Below are 19,407 nucleotides of genomic sequence, written 5' to 3'. Positions count from 1 at the left end.
GTTTTCCTATATAGATTTTTAAAAATGAAAGATACAATAATTAAGGGTGCCATTTTCAAAAGTTCTTATGTGCACAAATCAGGTAGAAAGCAACAAATCTGGGGTTTTCCGTATAAAAAATATCAGCTTGAATCATACCTTCCCTCAGAAAAACAACTAACACATATTATTGATAAGAAGCTCTAAGTCCTGGTTAAGATTTCTTCATAAAGGTCTGCCATCAATTATCTATATATTATTTATTTGATAGGAAAATGTATTAAAGTTCATGTATACAAAGCTTTACCCTGGGACTCCTCCAGCTTCCATGTGGTTTGCCAATGTAACATCATGTGACCATACATCATACTGCCACTTCTGTAGCCCAATAACACCACAAAGGACATTTCCAGAATGCACTCCTACACGCATATTGATATCAACTCCAGTTGCATCTCTGACCTTCCTACAATTAAGAAGAATATTATGTTAGGATACAACATGGGTCCATAATTTTTAATTTACAAGAAAGCCAAACAACAGTGGTAATGGTACCTTATTTCATTTATCTCTAATACCAGGTTACTCAGATGCTTTCTTTTGCTAAATGGTTTACTTTTTATACATGATCACTATTGTCACATTTTTGGAACCATTCATTTGTAACAAATACTCATTCTAAGCTCAAACTAGAGTTCCCTTTTTTAATACCCATGTTAATTATTTTAGGAATAGTAAACCATACAGAGGAGAAACTTGGGCCTTCTGACTAAGCTTGAACTGCAACTATTTGGAAGATCTTTGTTCTAACCCAGCTCTGTTGCCAAGTATGTGTGAAATCTCTGATAAATCATGTAACTTCTCTATACCTCAGTTAACTTATAATATTTACCTACCTCAAAAGAAGTGTTATTAATGTTTGTAAACGTTTTTAACTCCATGGAATGAAGGTGCGATTCCCGTGTATCAAACTTGGAAGATACTGAGTATGGGAAATCTTTTTTGTGAGGTTCAGAGTGGCAGTATGAAATACTGCTACAAAGAGATCCATATACAGTAGTTATTGTAGGGTTTGGTACATGATATTGGTAACATAATCAGTCTAAGGGTATGTCCATACTTACGGCCAGGTCGACGGGTAGCGTTCAACTTCTCGGAGTTCGAACTATCGCATCTAATCTAGACGCGATAGTTCGAACTCCGAACGCGCTCCTGTCGACTCCGGAACTCCACCACCACGAATGGTGGTGGCGGAGTCGACGGGGGAGCCGTGGACTTCGATCCCGCGGCGTCTGGACAGGTAAGAAGTTGGAACTAAGGTAGTTCGACTTCAGCTACGCTATTCGCGTAGCTGAAGTCGCCTACCTTAGTTCAACCCCCCACCCTAGTGTAGACCAGGCTTGAGGGAAAGAATGGTACCACATTACTTGCCTGTTGAATTATGGAACAAATATGGCACAGTAATTTCTCTTTCTTCTGAAGCAAGAATTGGCTTGGGCAGAAATGGGGCACTAGACCTAATGGATGACTGATTTAATCTGATATGGCAAATCCTATCTTCCTGTAACATTTCTGAAATGGTCTTTGGCCCAGAAGGTGAAAATTGGTGGAGTTTTATTTGACTGCCAATGTACATTTAAATCTTGCTTCAAAATTATTTTTATGAAAGATGGGGTTGGAGTTCTCAGATATTCTAGGCCCCATTCACTTGATAATGCATTTTTCCTTTCCACTACTGCTCTTTTACACTGTTTTTCAGTAGCTGACATACTGTTTGTAAGTGATCTCTGTAAGCAGTCAGCATAAGATAAATGCAGCTTTGTTCTGCAGGACTGTAGTGCAATATATCTTTTTAACAGACTACTACAGAAAATCAACATCCTTGGGAGTTTTTTTGTGCTTCAGTAGAAAACAGGAGAGGACAAAGGTCTCCCAGCTTTATTTATTTATTTTCTCCCCTACCTTGCACCCATCAGAACATTATACTGAGATTATTCAGTTTTGATCTGTTATTACAGTGATGCAACAAACAAACAAAAACACAACCCAGAAAAGCTTAAAAGAAATCAATTATGTTGATCCTTGGATCATGAAACAGGCTACAGAATATTGTAAAGAAAATAAACCAAACATTAATAAATATTAAGTATTACAAAAATACACAGTTTAGTAAATGAAATCATTATGAACTGTTATTGCAATTATACCCAGGACAGTAAGACTGGGAGAATAAAATGTAGTTGAAGAAAAGGCACTTTAAAGACACATTAGAAACATTTTCATGTAAGGAAGAACAACGTTTGGAGTGGCATGGAATGGGAAGTCTGTTAATTCAAAAGGTTGGGTTCATTCAGGAAGAAATTACCGTATATCCTGTGTAAGAAGAGCTATATTAAAAGAGTTGAATCATAAAAATAAAATCAGTTAAAATGCTTTCTTTTCTTAATATTTCTTATGTAAGATAAATTGCTGTTCTGGCTAACTAGCAGGCTTTTTCAGAGGAAACCAAAGCAAGTTCTTGGTTTCTTTTGGATTTCCTTGAGGAAGGATGTATTAACAAAAGAAGAATTAGAAAGACTATTGTAAATTAGAGTTATGGATGCAAAATGTCTAAGGCTGTGGAACTACTCACATTTTTTAAATTAGGCATGTGCTTAAGTGCCTTGCTGATCTGGGCTTTCTGACTTGAATAAATATGCATACAGACAACTAGATACAGAAATGAAGAATATACACACTCCGATTCAGCAGAGCACTTAGGCTAGGATTTTTCAAAGGAGCCTAAAGGGAGTTAAAGTGCCCAAATCCCATTTAATTTGATTTCATTTGGGACGTGGGCACTTTGGGTCCCATGAAAATCCCAGTATTAAGCACATGCTTAAGTGCTTTGCTGAATCAGGACTACAGAAACTGAATGTTCACCCTATTTAAAGGGTTTTTGTTGTTCCAACAATTACTTTCATGTCAATGAAAATGTTCTCTGAACATGAAAGAATTTCATGAGATTAAATCAAAGACAGCTGTTGAGAACCTCTAGTTGAGTAATATTTAATTGAGAAGGCTACCAGATGGTTGTGCGGGAGAGAGGTGAAGGAAAAACAACAACAGAATTTAAAATGAAATGTAGAATATTTCTTTGACATAGAATCATAGAATTGTATGATTCTGAAGGGACCTCAAGAGGTCATCTAGTCCAGTCCTCTGCACGCATGGAAGAACTGATTATTCTCTAGACCATCCCTGACAAGTGTTTGTCTAATCTACTCTTAAAAAATCTCCAATGATGGGGATTCCACAACTTCCCTAGGCAATTTATTCCAGTGCTTAACCACTCTGACAATCAGGAAGTTTTTCCTATTGTCCAACCTAAATTCCCTTCCTGCAATTTAAGCCCATTGCTTCTTGGTTCTATCCTCAGAGGTTAAGGAGAACAATTTGTCTCCCTATTTTTTATAACAACCTTTTATGTACTTGAAAAGGATTATCATGTCCCCTTTCAGTCTTCTCTTTTTCAGACTAAACAAACAATTTTTTTTTCAATATTCCCTCACAGAACATCTTAGCTTTATGCTTAAGCCATCCAATTGAGCTACAATTGCTCTTAGTACAACAGGAAGCATATGTGCATATGGCTTGATGGCAGTTGTGGGTACTGAGCTCCTTTATAAGTAAGGCAATAACTGTAAGACATATTGACTCCATATTGTGTAACATAGACCACAGATGTAAAGCATTCTGAAATAAAGATGATCAGTAGGACTATTCACATATTTACATGGGAATAATCACAACTTTTTACTTCAGTTGGGATAGTCGTGTTTAAGAACCAGGCTGAATAAGGGACTAAGACCACAGATCATAGAATCATAGAATCATCAGAAGGGACCATTATGATCATCTAGTCTGACCTCCTGCAAGATGCAGGCCACATAAGCCAATCCACCCACTCCAGAACAATTCTCTCCCTTGACTCTGCTGTTGAATGCTCCAAATCATGATTTAAAGACTTCAAGTAGCAGATAATCCACCAGCAAGCGACCCCTACCCCATGCTTCGGAGGAAGGCGAAAAACTTCCAGGACCACTGCCAATCTACCCTGGAGGGAAATTCCTTCCCGACCCCAAATATGGCGATCAGCTGAACCCCGAGCATGTGGGCAAGACTCTCCAGCCAGACCCTCTGGAAAAGGCTAACAATATCCCAACATTGACCCTTTGTACTAATTACCAGTGTGGCACGTTATTGACCTATTGACTAAACCCGTTATCCTATCATACCGTCCCCTCCATAAACTTATCCAGCTTAATCTTAAAGTCATGGAAGTCCTTCACCCCCACTGTTTCCCTCGGTAGGCTGTTCCAGAATTGCACTCCCCTGATGGTTAGAAACCTTAGTCTAATTTCAAGCCTAAATTTCCTGACTGACAATTTATATCCGTTTGTCCTCGTGTCCACATTAGCACTGAGCTGAAATAATTCCTCTCCTTCCCTGGTATTTATCCCTCTGATATATTTAAAGAGTGCAATCATATCTCCTCTTATCCTTCTTTTGGTTAAGGAAAACAAACCGAGCTCCTCAAGTCTCCTTTCATACGACAGGCTTTCCATTCCTCGGATCATTCTAGTGGCCCTTCTTTGTACCCGTTCCAGTTTGAATTCATCCTTCTTAAACATGGGAGACCAAAACTGCACACAATACTCCAAATGAGGTCTCACCAACGCCTCATATAACGGGACTAGCACCTCCTTATCACTACTAGAAATACCTCGCCTAATGCATCCCAAGACCGCATTAGCTTTTTTAACGGCCACATCACATAACACAGATGACTAACTAGGCTTTCTAATTTTTCCTATTGCCTACCAATTTGGTCTAATTCAGGGGTCTCAAACTCAAATGACCACGAGGGTCACATGAGGACTAGTGAATAGAACTGAGGGCCGCATCACTGACATCCCCCCTCGCTGCCTCTTGCCCCGCCCCCACTCCACCCCTTCCATTAGGCCTCGCCCCTGCCCGAACTCCTTCCACTCCTTCCCTGCCCCAATCCAACCCCTTCCCCGAAGTCCCCCAGGGGGTGCAGGTGGTGTGCAGGGTGTGGCAGGGGGCTCAGGGCAGGGCATTGGTGGGTCGGGTGCAAGAGGGTGAGGGGTACGGCAGGTGGCTCAGGACAGGGAGTGCAGGAGAGGTGCAGGATGCGGCAGGGGGCTCAGGGCAGGGAGTTGGGGTCCAGGAGGGGTGTGGGATGTGGCAGGGGGCTCAGGGCAGGGGGTTGGGGTGTGGGATGTGGCAGGGGGCTCAGGGCAGGGGGTTGGGGTGTGGGATGTGGCAGGGGGCTCAGGGCAGGGGGTTGGGGTGCAGGAGGGGTGTGGGATGTGGCAGGGGGATCAGGGCAGAGAGTTGGGGTGCAGGGTGCGAGCTCCAGCCTGGTGCCACTTACCTAGAGTGGCTCCGGGGTGGCAGCGGCGCGCACCGGGGGCCAGGGCAGGCTCCCTGCCTGCCTGCCCTGGCCCCCAGCCCCTCACCCTCTGTTCCAGGAAGCAGCTGAAACCATGTCACTGCAGCCCCTGGGGGAGGGGGAGGGGCTCAGGGTTCTGTGCGTGCGCTGCTCTTGCCGCTCCTCCAGGTACCTCCCTCGAAGCTCCCATTGGCCGCGGTTCCCTGTTCCCGGCCAATGGGAGCTGCGGGGGGCGGTGCCTGGAAGGAGGCAATGCAGGAGCCCTCTGCCTCCTTCTCCCTCCCCCCACGACCCGAAGGGGCGTGCTGCCAGCTGCTTCAGACAGTGGCGCGGGGCTCGCAACGCCACAGGGGGCAATCCCGTGGGTAGGCAAAGGGGCAGGGCGGGGAGCTTAGCGGGCCGCATGTTTGAGACCCATGGTCTAATTCCTCTTTTACTTTAGAGGCCACTGGAGCTGAAATTATCCTCATATGTACAGCAAAATCTATGCACAACTGCTAGTTTTAGTAGCAAAGTGCTTTACTTTTGTCATTCAGGGCCTCAGTGTCCACACATGTATTGACCTGAAACAACTACAAAAAATATTTCAGAGAGAGAAAAATAAATCCCATGCATATTAGATGACTTCCTTCCACAAGCATTATTTTTCCTTCTAGGTTTTGCAGTGGCGGATTTAGAGTTAGTGGGGCCCTGTGCGCTCTGGGAGGAAGTTTGGGTGTGGGGTGTGGGCTCTGGGCTGGGTCAGGGAGTTGGGTTGTAGAAGGGGGTAAGGGCTGCGGGTTCTGGGAGGAAGTTTGGATGTGGGGTACAGGCTCTGGGCTGGGTCCGGGAGTTGGGTTGCGCAAGGGGGTGAGGGGTGTGGGCTCTGGGAGGAAGTTTTTGTGCGGGGTGCAGGCTCTGGGCTGGGGAAGGGGGTTGCGGTGTGGCAAGGAGCAGGGGGGCGGCGCTTATCTTGGGCAGCGTGGCTCCCAAAGTGACTGGCACATCCCTCTGGCAGCGGCTCCTAGGCGCGGGAGACAGAGTTTCTGTGTGGCGCTGCCCCCACAGCTCCCATTGGCCACAGTTCCCGGCCAATGGAAGCTGCAGAGTTGGTGCCTGGGGCAGGGGCAACATGTAGAGACACCCCCCTAGGGGCCGCAGGGACATGCCAGCAGCCAGGCACTTCCAGGAGCAGCATGCGGCCACCAGCCATGGAATGTAGGCAGCTTGCCTGCCTGAGCCCTGCTGCACCACCGGCCGGGACACGGGGGCAGGTTGTCAGATGAGATTTGTCCTGCATTTTGGGGGCCCTCCTGTCATTGGGGGCCCAATGCCACCACATTGTTTGTTTCATGGTAGATATGCCTTTGAGGTTTTGCAAGTAGTTTTTAGCAAGTTGGACATCACACAGATGTAGTGACAATGAAGGAAATATGGAGTTATTAATAACAATACAGACATGCATTAAAAGTCCAAAATCTTGGCTTAGTTTAGGCCTAAGCCTTTAAAATATGTCAAACAGCAGATCCTGTTTCTGTATTTCAAAAAGAGGAGATGTAGGTTGAGTAACTACTAACCACAGACTCTTGCTAAGCTGTGAAGCAAATTTCTCTTTTACCTTCTACAATTTAGGCCTATACATTTGCAATAGAGATATAATAGATCAAGCTATAATATTTGTTACAATATTGTAACAAATCAAGTTATTACCTAGATAAAATAATACAGCTGTCAAAATAAATAAAAGATGTCAATTAATATTTTAAAAATGTTACCAGAAAATTAAAGCTGTCGAAAGCATTCTGTAATGGACCTCTTTGCTGCAGCCCCAAACTCCTTCCTCATACTTGCTCATTCCTCCACTCGCTAGTATACCTCGTTTCCCATGTCTAATTCCACCCCTCCCCCACCTACTTTAATTACATTCCCTGCAAACTAAAATTGCTACCCACAATTCACAATTTGTTGCAACCTCTGGACACTCAGTCAAAACTCCTTTTGTCTTAGGTAGAGGCTTGTGATTAAATTGCCCTTAGTTATGTTAATTAAGAGTGAGTTCACAGCCATCAAGAGGTCTGTGATTCATCCAGTCATCAGTACCCCTCAGTTTAACAGTGCAAAGCAGGAGAAGGAAACAGGCTTTTGGAGGCTGGTGAGTCTAACTTGGGAACTCCTTAGTCAAATGACCCCAAATCTTGGTCAATTGCTAAGTTCCCTCTAAGCTGTGCGGCCAAGCCTATCAAGGGTTGTGCAGGCTCTCAGGGCTGCGACGGGGAGAGATGGGGAGAGATGCTCTCTCACAGCCCTGGAGCTGCTGTGGCCAGGGAGAGGTGCCTCTTCTCCACAGCCCAGGAGCTGCTGCGGTGAGAAAAGGCTGGGGGGAGTCCTCTCTGCCCACCATGGCCCTGGGACAGCCTGCATCCCAAACCCCTCATCGCTGGCCCCACCCCCAAGCCCGCATCCCCAGTTGGAGCCCTCTGCACCCAAACCCTCTGCTCCAGCCCTGAGTCCTCTCCCACACACTGAGTCCCTCAGTCCCACCCCCACCACACATCACCTCCCTATTGGTACACATAACAAAATTCATTCTGCACATGCATGGGAAAAATTAGAGGGAACCAAAATTGGTCAAAGCAGCGAAGAGTCTTGTGGCACCTTATAGACTAGCAGACGTTTGGGAGCATGAGCTTTCGTGGGTGAATACCCACTTAAGCTCATGCTCCCAAACGTCTGTTAGTCTATAAGGTGCCACAAGACTCTTCGCTGCTTTTACAGATCCAGACTAACATGGCTACCCCTCTGAAAATTGGTCAAATGACCCGATGCCCCCATGAAGTACACCAAATTTCAAAGCAGTTCAATTAACTGTTCAAATTTTAGAGCACTTACAAACATTAAAGCATATGAAATGGTGGGAATGGAAATACGTCTAGTCATTTTGCTGTTTTGGTGCATGCACAGTGTAAAAAACTCATGCATTTTCTTAAATACTTTTCTCAGTTTGGGACACCCAAAGATTTAGTGGGTGCCTTGCACTACATTGGGTAAAACTCGACAGATTGAGATCATTTTAACCTGCATCACATCAACAGTTTGATCTCTAGCTCTGTGGGAACCCCACCCCCACCCTAGAATTTTTTTAATGGCTGTATTTTGGGGGGCTGATCTCTCTGGAATCCTGTCTTCAAATGACTCAAAATGTGGGCTACTAACCCACTGCTGGACCCTCCTGAGGCATGCCAAGTTTTAAAGGAATCCGACAAAGCACATAGATTTTAAAGGACTTAAAAAGGTTGAGCATTAAACAGATGTTGTGGTGCAACCTTAACTGTAGCAGTGCTGCCATGCCACTATAATAAAATGTCCTATTTTGTTCCCAGAAGCCAAAACAGCTGAGAGAGCGAGAGCAAACTGTCATTGCCTGGAAAGCAAGAGTGCCCTTTGCTTGGTAAAATGACTGCACTGCACCTTAAGTGGGGGAGAGGGGCGGGCATTGTCTGGAGTATAGTGCTTTTTGGGTGGGGGGGTGAATGAGAGGCTCAGGAGCTGCTGCAAAGTAGAGTGGGTCAGTGTGATGACACTGACTCATCCCCCGGTGACTGGCAGGGCTGGGGAGTTGATAAAGGGCAAACCTGGCGGGAGAAGTCCCTTTTCCACAGATCAGGTGGAGCAACATCCACGCTCCCTCCCCTTGGAGGTATCAAAATACCAGGTTTGGGTCAGGATCTGCTGAGGGCATTGTGCTAGTTGCTGCTTTCTAGATGGGCTGGGAAGGAATTTTTCCCTTACCACAGGGAAAAAATTTTTTTGCCTTCCCTACAGCAGGTTCAGGGGGTGGGGGGCTTTGTTATGGTGAGTAAGGAAGGGAATTAGGCTCTGATGTCACAACTTGTTATGTAAGTGTGGGGTGGATGTCCAGTGCAGATACGCCATAGGGAAGGGATACAGTGACCGGATAAATGGCTTCGTAAAGGACTTAAAAAGCAGATGTTTGTTAAAAGACTGTTATGGGGGAGGGGAATTCAGGGCTCCTATTACTGGCATGGCATGGCTCCAACCCCCCCTTCCTTATAGCCCAGCTTAACCCTCATTTGGGGACAGGGGGAGCAGAGGGATGGTAAGGTCCCAGCAATGGGTTGGCTGGGGCACTTGGATGGAAAAAGCGGGGTGCGGGAGGGGGGAGCTGGCGAAACTGAAATGATCATGAAGTTACCTGTACTGTACACAGTATCTGCCGGGTAATCCCAGACATCTAATAATAAAGTTCTGGCCTGATTAAAACCATATCAAGTGTCTCCTGTCCTTCTTTTGGTATAACTGGACAATATAAAATCTTATCACTGACAAGAACTCTATTAACTGTCTTTTAAGTCTCATCTAGGGAGATTGCTTGAAATCCAGAAAGAATAAGAATACAGCTGTCATAACACCTGGATGAACTCTCTTATTTGTCTCAAGAAACCAGTCATTGCAACTGATAAATAGAATAATTACTTTTATAAGTATACTGTTTCCCTAAATTGCACCCTGTTCCCAGTAAGCTAAATACTTCTCAAAAGTACATACGTGAGTTAAAACCTTCTTAACACATTAAATGTATGATGTGTACTTGTATTTCGCTAACAAGATTAGTCTTAGTTGTCTAGAAGTTTCCCCAAATCAATAAGGAGTTGAGAGCATTGAGGAACTCATCATAACTAAGCCTAGTACCATTTGTAATGGGAAACTGGGCTTCTCTACAGCAAAAATTATTGTGAGAAACCAAAAGTGTTTCAAAGATTTAGCCTAAAAATCATACAGATTTTGTGGTCAAGAGAATTGAATATTATGTTTTGGGCTTAATGTGCGATATCCTTGTGCATGTGTAAGAGGCAATGGCTGGCTATAAGTATCTCTTGGCCAACATAATTTTGAACTGAATTGACATTCTTTGATAATTAAGTTATTTGTCTAAATTTCTAAATTCTACTGTAGAATTGTTTGGTTGAACTGATGTGAACAGTCCCATAATTCCAGTGGCATATAAACTTGGTTGGAAGTAAATAAGGATCCATACTTAAGAATCCACAATTCCATGCTGATACCAAAATCACCTGCCCAGAGTAGTATAGAAGTTTCCCACTGTAATAAGACCTTGAATTAGTGAACTGATTTATTATCTCTTGAAAGTTGTAACTTCCTATTTTGAGTTTATTTTTTAATACTGTGAACTCTATCACCTAACCATCTTTATTTTGCTTTCTGTAATTTCTTATCAGCTTTAAAAGCTCGTTAATTAAACTATGTAACCAATGTGTGGTTTATAATTTATCTTTCTCATACAGATAGCCGTTTGAAGTGTTGTAGCTTAGTTGGTCCCAGGACATTAGAAAGAGATGACGAGCAGACTTCTGTTGGTGAAGAAGACTCTCTCACCAACAGAAGTTGTTCCAATAAAAGATATTACTGCACCCAGCTTGTCTCTCTCATACAGATAACAATTGTACCACAACATTTGGACAGTATTATTACCAAAAACGTTTTTATGGAATCATTAGTGCACTTAAGATCTTCCAAAAGAAAATACCAGAGTTCCTGTTGCACCTAGAAGTGATAGTTGCTAATATTGGATGGTATTCTTGCATATGACAAAAGAGAAACATGCTAATATAATGTTCAATGAAAAAAATATTTCATTGGAAACAAGCTCAATAAACAACAAGCTCAAGCTCAATAAATACTTGATGTATCATAAATAACTGAAAGTGATGTAAAGGGGGAAGACACACTTTTGTATTTGTATTTAAAAAAAAAACATTAAGGAAATGCACCCTCTTGATTCCATTCCAGTACTGAAAATAATATTATATATGATTCACCAAGTAGGAAGATATGAATCCAGCCTTTCAGAAAGGCTACATCGCTTCAATGAATGTCTGATATGCAAGAGCACTTCCTATTCTATCCATCTACCTACCCACTCAGGTACCTCTACTGGAGCATACCACAAGAACAGGTATCCAATAGATTGAAAGAATTACTGTCTCAAGAATCAATACCTAAGTAACTTAAGTTACATCTGTGATGGCAGTAAGCATGGGTGCCTGTAACTATGAATTATGGGGAGTATTATTGCAAGGTCTTGAAGGTTAGCTAAGACCAGGTATACACAATCTTTAGAAACAGTATTATGTATGACAGGTGCAATCCATAGACAGAGTGTACCTGGTAAGTTCCAGGTAGTGGTTAATACCATGTATAGATACTCTTTGAATGCAAGGAATGCAGAAACATTGCAACTAGAAACTGAAGCTTACAAAAAAGCAGTGTAATCTTTAAAACCAAAGTCCAATTCACTGTTACAACAAATCACACAGACCACTACAAAAAATCTGGACATCCAGATGGTGTAATGTTTTGTGACATATTGGAAGCTTGCCAAACAGTATTTGGACTATATTACTAGTGGTGAGTTATTGAACATAATTAGTATAAGAACACATTAATAGTTGTTTAAGTGCCCAAAACATCATAGAAAGAGACTAACATGAACTGAAGTATTTGCAGGGCTGGCTCTAGGCACCAGTGTTCCAAGCATGTGCTTGGGGCGGCCCTTTTCAAGGGGCAGCGCTCCAGCCTTTTTTTTTGCTTGGGGCGGCAAAAAACCTGGAGCGGGCCCTGAGAATTTGGTTGTAATAGTAGAGCACTTCCACAAATATTTAAATTTGTACATTTATTTGATGTTTCTACCTTGAAATAGTTCAATTAGATCTCTGCTTAATGGATAGGCTGCCACATTCTGCACCAGCTTCAGTTTCTGAATGAACAGGTTTAAGATAAGACTCTCCGTTGTAACTGAGACGTGCTCAGTGAAGCTAAGGAAAGATGGGGGATATGACATCTTTGCATTTCCCCGATCCTCTAAATTGTCTGTCCCAAGAGTTATTTTGGAAGCCAGAGATAAGAACACCCCAATCATACCCCACACTCCCTCAGGAATGCACCAGGAGAATCCTCAGATGCTGGCTAAACCATCTTCCTGACTGTTTTCCATTGCCACAGCTTCAAAAATAATCCTTACCTGGATCAATAAAAATCAATATTTTTAATTGATTTTGAAAAATTTAAGTTAAATATAATTCAATTTGAAATTGATAACCTATGTTAAGGCCTAAATATATTATAATCTCTTAAAATCATTTACATTAAATACAAAATACAAACCAAAAAAACCCAACAAAAAACTACCTAAGAGATTAAGCAGTACATATCTGCTGACAAGTTTTTAAAGAAACTCAAACCACAGAACTGGTGAAGTCACTAGCTTAGGGCTAGTCTACACTTACCTGCCAGGTCAACGTGGTGAGTTCGACTTCTCGGAGTTCGAACATAGTTCGAACTCCCCGCACGCTCCGGTCGACTCCGGTACTCCACCACTGCAAACGGCGGTGGCGGAGTCGACCTTGGAGCCACGGACTTCGATCCCACGGCGTCTGGACGGGTAAGTAGTTCGAACTAGGATACTTTGAGTTCAGCTACGCTATTCATGTAGCTGAACTTGCGTAACCCCCGCCCTTAGTGTAGACCTGCCCTTAGTAACTGGAACCAGAGTTTGTTGACGTGCTAAACCAGCTTTTGATAATAGTCTTTTCTGCAGGTGGAAAGAAAATATTTTCTTCATTTCAGTTTATTCAACTAGTTCAGTTCATAGATTAGTTCATTCAAAGTTAAAGAAACCAATTGGGAGTTGAAAAAGCAGGAAAGCTTGTTTTCTTCTTCTTCCAATCTATGAATAAAAACTAGATCTAAGAAGATCAGAGCTATTAGTTGTAAAATCCTGAAGGACATGGTGAGCAGAAACAATTAGTTCAGTTCATTAACTACATATAATACATCCTTTGATTAATAAATCAGATAGTTTTAAAATGCAAAACATAAAAAACCTAGAAAAACTAAGAATCTGAATAAAAGTAAGTATAGTTACATATTGTATCCTTCTGGTTGAGGATGGGGGGATGAAAGAAAAGAAAAGGATGCACCAAATTTAATGTAAAAGTTATATTTCAAGGCTGTCGATTAATCGCAGTTAACTCATGCGATTAACTTAAAAAATTAATCGTGATTCACCACAGTTTTAATCACACTGTTAAACAATAGAATATCAATTGAAATGTATTAAATATGTTTGGATGTTTTTCTACATTTTCAAATATATTGATTTCAATCACAACACAGAATACAAAGTGTACATGGCTCACTTTATTATTATTTTTTATTACAAATATTTGCACTGTAAAATGATAAACAAAAGAAATAGTATTTTTCGGTTCGCCTCATACAAGTACGGTAGTGAAATCTCTTTATCATGCAAATGCAACTTACAAATGTACATTTTTTGTTACATAACTGCACTCAAAAACAAAACAATGCAAAACTTTAGAGTCCACAAGTCCACTCAGTCCTACTTCTTCTTCAGCCAATCACTAAGAGAAACAAGTTTGTTCACATTTACAGGAGATAATGCTGCCCACTTCTTATTTACAATGTCACCAGAAAGTGAGAACAGGCGTTCGCATGGGACTTTTGTAGTCGGCATTGCAGGGTATTTATGTGCCAGAAATGCTAAACATTCATATGCCCATCCATGCTTCGGCCACCATTCCAGAAGAATCATAGAATCATAGAATCTCAGGGTTGGAAGGGACCTCAGGAGGTCATCTAGTCCAACCCCCCGCTCAAAGCAGGACCAAACCCAACTAAATCATCCCAGCCAGGGCTTTGTCAAGCCTGACCTTAAAAACCTCTAAGGAAGGAGATTCCACCACCTCCCTAGGTAACCCATTCCAGTGCTTCACCACTCTCTGAGTGAAAAAGTTTTTCCTAATGTCCAACCTAAACCTCCCTCTCTGCAACTTGAGACCATTACTCCTTGTTCTGTCATCTTCTACCATTGAGAACAGTCTAGATCCATCCTCTTTGGAAACCCCTTTCAGGTAGTTGAAAGCAGCTATCAAATCCCCCCTCAATCTTCTCTTCTGCAGGCTAAACAATCTCAGTTCCCTCAGCCTCTCCTCGTAAGTCATGTGCTCCAGCCCCCTAATCATTTTTGTTGCCCTCCGCTGGACTCTCTCCAATTTATCCACATCCTTCTTGTAGTGTGGGGCCCAAAACTGGACACAGTACTCCAAATGAGGCCTCACCAGTGCTGAATAGAGGGGAATGATCACATCCCTCAATCTGCTGGAAATGTCCCCACTTATACAACCCAAAATGCCATTAGCCTTCTTGGCAACAAGGGCACACTGTTGACTCATATTCAGCTTTTCGTCCACCATAACCCCTAGGTCCCTTTCTGCAGAACTGCTGCCCAGCCATTCGGTCCCTAGTCTGTAACAGTGCATGGGATTCTTCCGTCCTAAATGCAGGACTCTGCACTTGTCCTTGTTGAACCTCATCATATTTCTTTTGGCCCAATCCTCTAATTTGTCTAGGTCCCTCTGTATCCTATCCCTACCCTCCAGCATATCAACCACTCCTCCCAGTTTAGTGTCATCTGCAAACTTGCTAAGGGTGCAGTCCACACCATCCTCCAGATCGTTAATGAAGATATTGAACAAAACCGGCCCCAGCACCGACCCTTGGGGCACTCCACAAGATACCGGCTGCCAACTAGACATGGAACCATTGATCACTACCCGTTGAGCCCGACCATCTAGCCAGACATGCTTCCGTGCTGATGATACTCATTAAAAAAATGCATTAATTAAATTTGTGACTGAACCACTTGGGGGAGAATTGTATGTCTCTGGCTCTGTTTTACCCCCATTCTCCCATATATTTCATGTTATAGTCTCAGATGATGACTCAGCAAATATTGTTCATTTTAAGAACACTCTCGCTGCAAATTTGACAAAATTAAAAGACGGTACCAATATGAGATTTCTAAAGATAGCTACAGCACTTGACCCAAGGTTTAAAAATCTGAAGTGCCGTCCAAAATCTGAGAGGGATAAGGTGTAGAGCATGCTTTCAGAGGTCTTAAAAGAACAACACTTTGATGCAGAAAAAACAGAATCCGAACCACAGAAAAGAAAATCAACTTTTGGCTGGTGGCATATGACTCAGATTATGAAAATGAACATGCAGCAATCTGCACTGCTTTGAATTGTTATTGAGCAGGAACTGTCATCAGCATGGATGCATGTCTTCTGGAATGGTGGATGAAGCACGAAGGGACATAGGAATCTTTAGCACATCTGGCATGTGAAATATCTTGCGATGCTGACTGCAACAGTGCCATGTGAACGCCTGTACTCACTTTCACGTAACGCTGTGAAGAAGAAGCAGGCAGCATTATCTCCTGCAAATGTAAACAAACTTGTCTGTCTGAGCAATTGGCTGAACAAGAAATAGGACTGATTGGACTTTTAGGCTCTAAGGTTTTACATTGTTTTAATTTTGAATGCAGTTCTTTTTGTACATAATTCTAAATTTGTAAGTTTAACTTTTATGATAAAGAGATTACACTGCAGTACTTGTATTAGATGAATTGAAAAATACTTTTTCTTTTGTTTTTTACAGTGCAAATATTTGTAATGAAAATAAATATAAAGTGAGCACTGTACAGTTGGTATTCTGTGTTGTAATTGAAATCAATTTTTTGAAAATGTGGAAACATCCAAAAATATTTAAATAAATGCTATTCTATTATTTTTTAACAGTGCGATTAATCATGCAATTAATCACAATTAATCTTTTAATCGCATGATTAATCAAAATTAATTTTTAAGCAATTGACAGCCCTATTATATTTAGTTGCAAATAGTATGTTTTCCTGGTTACTAGCTAACGAGACTCAACCTTTCTTTAGGAAAATAACTAAAAAGTACAAACGCAAAACACAATTAAAACTGATTATTTAAATCAAGGTTTCCTGCTTGCTGATTTAAATCACTTTAATTTATATCACTCCACCCTGATCCTTATTTTTCTTGTATAAAATTCTCAGGTCTAAGTGTAATCTCTCTGAGATTTCAATCACTTTACATTTAGATTCCCCTATTCCCAGTTCTAATTATTCTTTCAGAGAATAAACGGTGCAACCACGTATTAAAAGAAGAGAGAAAGATATTATTCAGGGTATCTACAAGTCTAAGGCTTGATTTTTCAATGGAGCCTACAGGAATTAGGTGCACAAGACTCTTTTGAAAATCCTAGCCTAAATACTTACAGAGTAAATAATAATAATAAAAAGAGTAAAAATGAACCAGATTTTTTACAAATCCTCACCATACCTACCAAATAACTACATCTAAGAAAACTAAAGCAACAATCATATCAACAGCTAGCACTTATTTTCTTAACTGAATTGTATTAAAAGAAATTTTCTTAACACAGACTCTTTCGTGCGTAACATACATTCAACTAAAGGAGTGGTCTGTTAAAGACACACAGCTTTCATTTCTCATCTATCCGTTACAGGAGAAGTACCCTTTTCCAGACTCAATTCTGGCTACTGAGACCTTAACCTATGAGCCGGTAGACCTATCTCCTCATTAGATGCTGTCATAACCCCAGACTCTCCAAGCCCAGGAAAGTCATTTCCATCCAAGACAGAATAGCTCAACCAGTTCAGAATAAAAAAACAAAAGCTGTGGTACTAGTCCAAAGAAAGACTTTGGAATTCACAGTTACAGAGTTTAAGGCCAGAAGGGACTACTAGATCATCTAGTCACAGGCAATCAACACCATGCAGCCACCCTCACACCAACCCCAACAACCAGAATTAAACTACTTCCCTATTTCTCCTGGAAATAACTTGCCTATTACATTCTAGGATCACATTTGCATTTTTCACATTAGCAGTCACACTGGTGGGTCATCGTCTGCCTGTTATCTACCAACACACCTAGGCCTCTCTCCTTGTCTGTCACTTTCCAATGATGAACCCCCTGCTTATACAAGAAATTCTTATTGGTCCCTAAGTGCATGACTTTGCACTTTTTACTATTACATTTTATCCCATTTCTATTACTCCATTCCTCAAGATCATACAATTCTTCCTGCATAATATTCCGATCTCCCACTGCCCTAATGTCTTTCAACTTTGTGTCATCATCAGATTTCATTAGCATACTCCTATTTTTTGTGCCAAGGTCATTAAAAAAAAGGTTAATGAAGATTTGTCCCAAGAGCAATCCTCAAGGAACTTCACTAGTAACCTCTCTCCAGCCTGTGACAATTCTCCTTTTCACACAACTTGTTGTCATCTCCTTTTTAGCCGCTTCCTTAGCAACCTTATAATTCTTGCACTAATCTCCATCTTCTCTAATTTAACTATCAAATGTTTTACTGTTGCCCAAATATATTAGATCTATTACACTTTCCTTATGTAAAAAATCAGATATTTTCCCAAAGAAAAAAAATATTAGGTTAGTCTGGGATGACCTGTGGTAAATCCATGTTGTGATACATACCCTTTACAGTTTACATCCATTACTTTAACTACTAGTTTCTTCAGAATGTGTTCTAAAGCTTTTTCCTCTTTCTTACATATAGGTATGATTTACCTATTCTCCAGTCATACACAAATTGACAGATTTACTAAAAATCCTTGCTACTGGACTGGCAATCTCATGTAGACCAGATTCACTAATACCACCTGAGCATTTTGTTTAAGTAAAGCTGATATAAACCTAGTATAACTGCCAGTTTGGGTGTGTTTACAGCTGTTTTGAATTGCTGGAGCAGTGCGGAAGCCATTGGAGTGCATCTGTGAATCTGGCCCTTAGTTTAAAACTCTAACCATGGGAATCCTTTGTTTGTTTTAACCAGCCCTGAAAAGCTTAATTGTGAATAACTAATAACAGAAACATTTAACAGAAATTGCTGATAACAAGAATTTAATTATTATCAGTAATAATAATTTAAAAAGCCTGCCTACCATGAAGCTGGACTAAACGAACCTTGTGTATTGTCTCACTGGATTTGTCATAATCCATCTGTCCTCATTTGTAATCCCCTTCATTCTCATCACCATCTTTGTTATTGGCCAAATAACTAAATCATTCCTTCAAAAAGGTGGCCCAAACAATACACTGTATCCAAATGTGGTCTAACTAATACTTTATACAATGATGGAACCATAACCTTAGCTTGACACAACTTATTTCAATAACCTTCGACTGCTGCAGACAGAGTCAAGAGTGCCATTTTAGATCTGGACTTGAAACATGAACACAAAGCTACTGAAATATATAAACCAAAAGCAGAACTGCAGATGGAAACGAATGACATTTTTACTGTTGACAGAAAAATATCGTCCAGTTACAAAATCACTGCACTTACTTTATGGCTTCACACATGTCCAATCCCATTTTCACACAGTTCTTGGCATGATTTTGAAGAGATATAGGTAGTCCAGACACACAGTAGTAGCAATCACCTAAGATTTTAATTCTCATACATTCATTTTCCTGAAGGAAAAAGCAAAATCAATGAGAAGATAGTCACATGACAAATTACATAAACAAAATGACTAGTGCCTGGATTTATGTTATATCATGCTATCTGTTACATCTAATGATATACCGGTAACTATAATGGAGCAATCTTGTTAAGGAAGAACAGGATCTCACTGAGTAGGTTAAAAAGGGCTGTTAGAGAATAATGTGCAACTTAGTCTCTCTCACCCACTTTCCTTCACACATGAAACCAGAAAAGGGCATAACCTATAACATGTGTATATAGTATTACTTGGCTACTGAGATTTATAAATTTAAATTAAAAAAATAAATGTCCACAATCAAATTAGAGCAACCTTTCAGGGACATGTCTGTAATTAGAAACCCAAGAAATATGGTCTTCTATATTCGAGACCCTGTGGAAATGTTTCTAAATGCTTCCTTGGTTTAACAATCAAAATTATATTCCTACACCTCTGAACTCCTTTAAGGCAATATAAAGAGTCTTTCTATCAATACTTGACAGCATTAAGATTCATCCAGTCAGAA

At 41.2% G+C, this 19,407-nt stretch overlaps 1 protein-coding gene across 1 annotated transcript in view; it reads right to left on the bottom strand.

The window, feature by feature from the left end:
- Positions 1–19,407, bottom strand: part of ADCY2 (adenylate cyclase 2) — a 416,016-nt gene that overhangs the window by 114,927 nt on the left and 281,682 nt on the right. Inside the window, exons 7-8 of the mRNA XM_039523887.1 lie at positions 18,743–18,870; positions 287–445 (exon numbers count right to left, since the gene is read on the bottom strand). Coding sequence (XP_039379821.1) covers positions 287–445; positions 18,743–18,870 — 287 coding nt within the window. The remainder of the gene's footprint in view (positions 1–286; positions 446–18,742; positions 18,871–19,407) is intronic.

The sequence above is a fragment of the Mauremys reevesii genome, linkage group 2 (assembly GCF_016161935.1).
Source record: "Mauremys reevesii isolate NIE-2019 linkage group 2, ASM1616193v1, whole genome shotgun sequence".
NCBI lineage: Eukaryota > Metazoa > Chordata > Testudines > Geoemydidae > Mauremys > Mauremys reevesii.
This window is presented reverse-complemented; position numbering and strand designations above follow the sequence as displayed.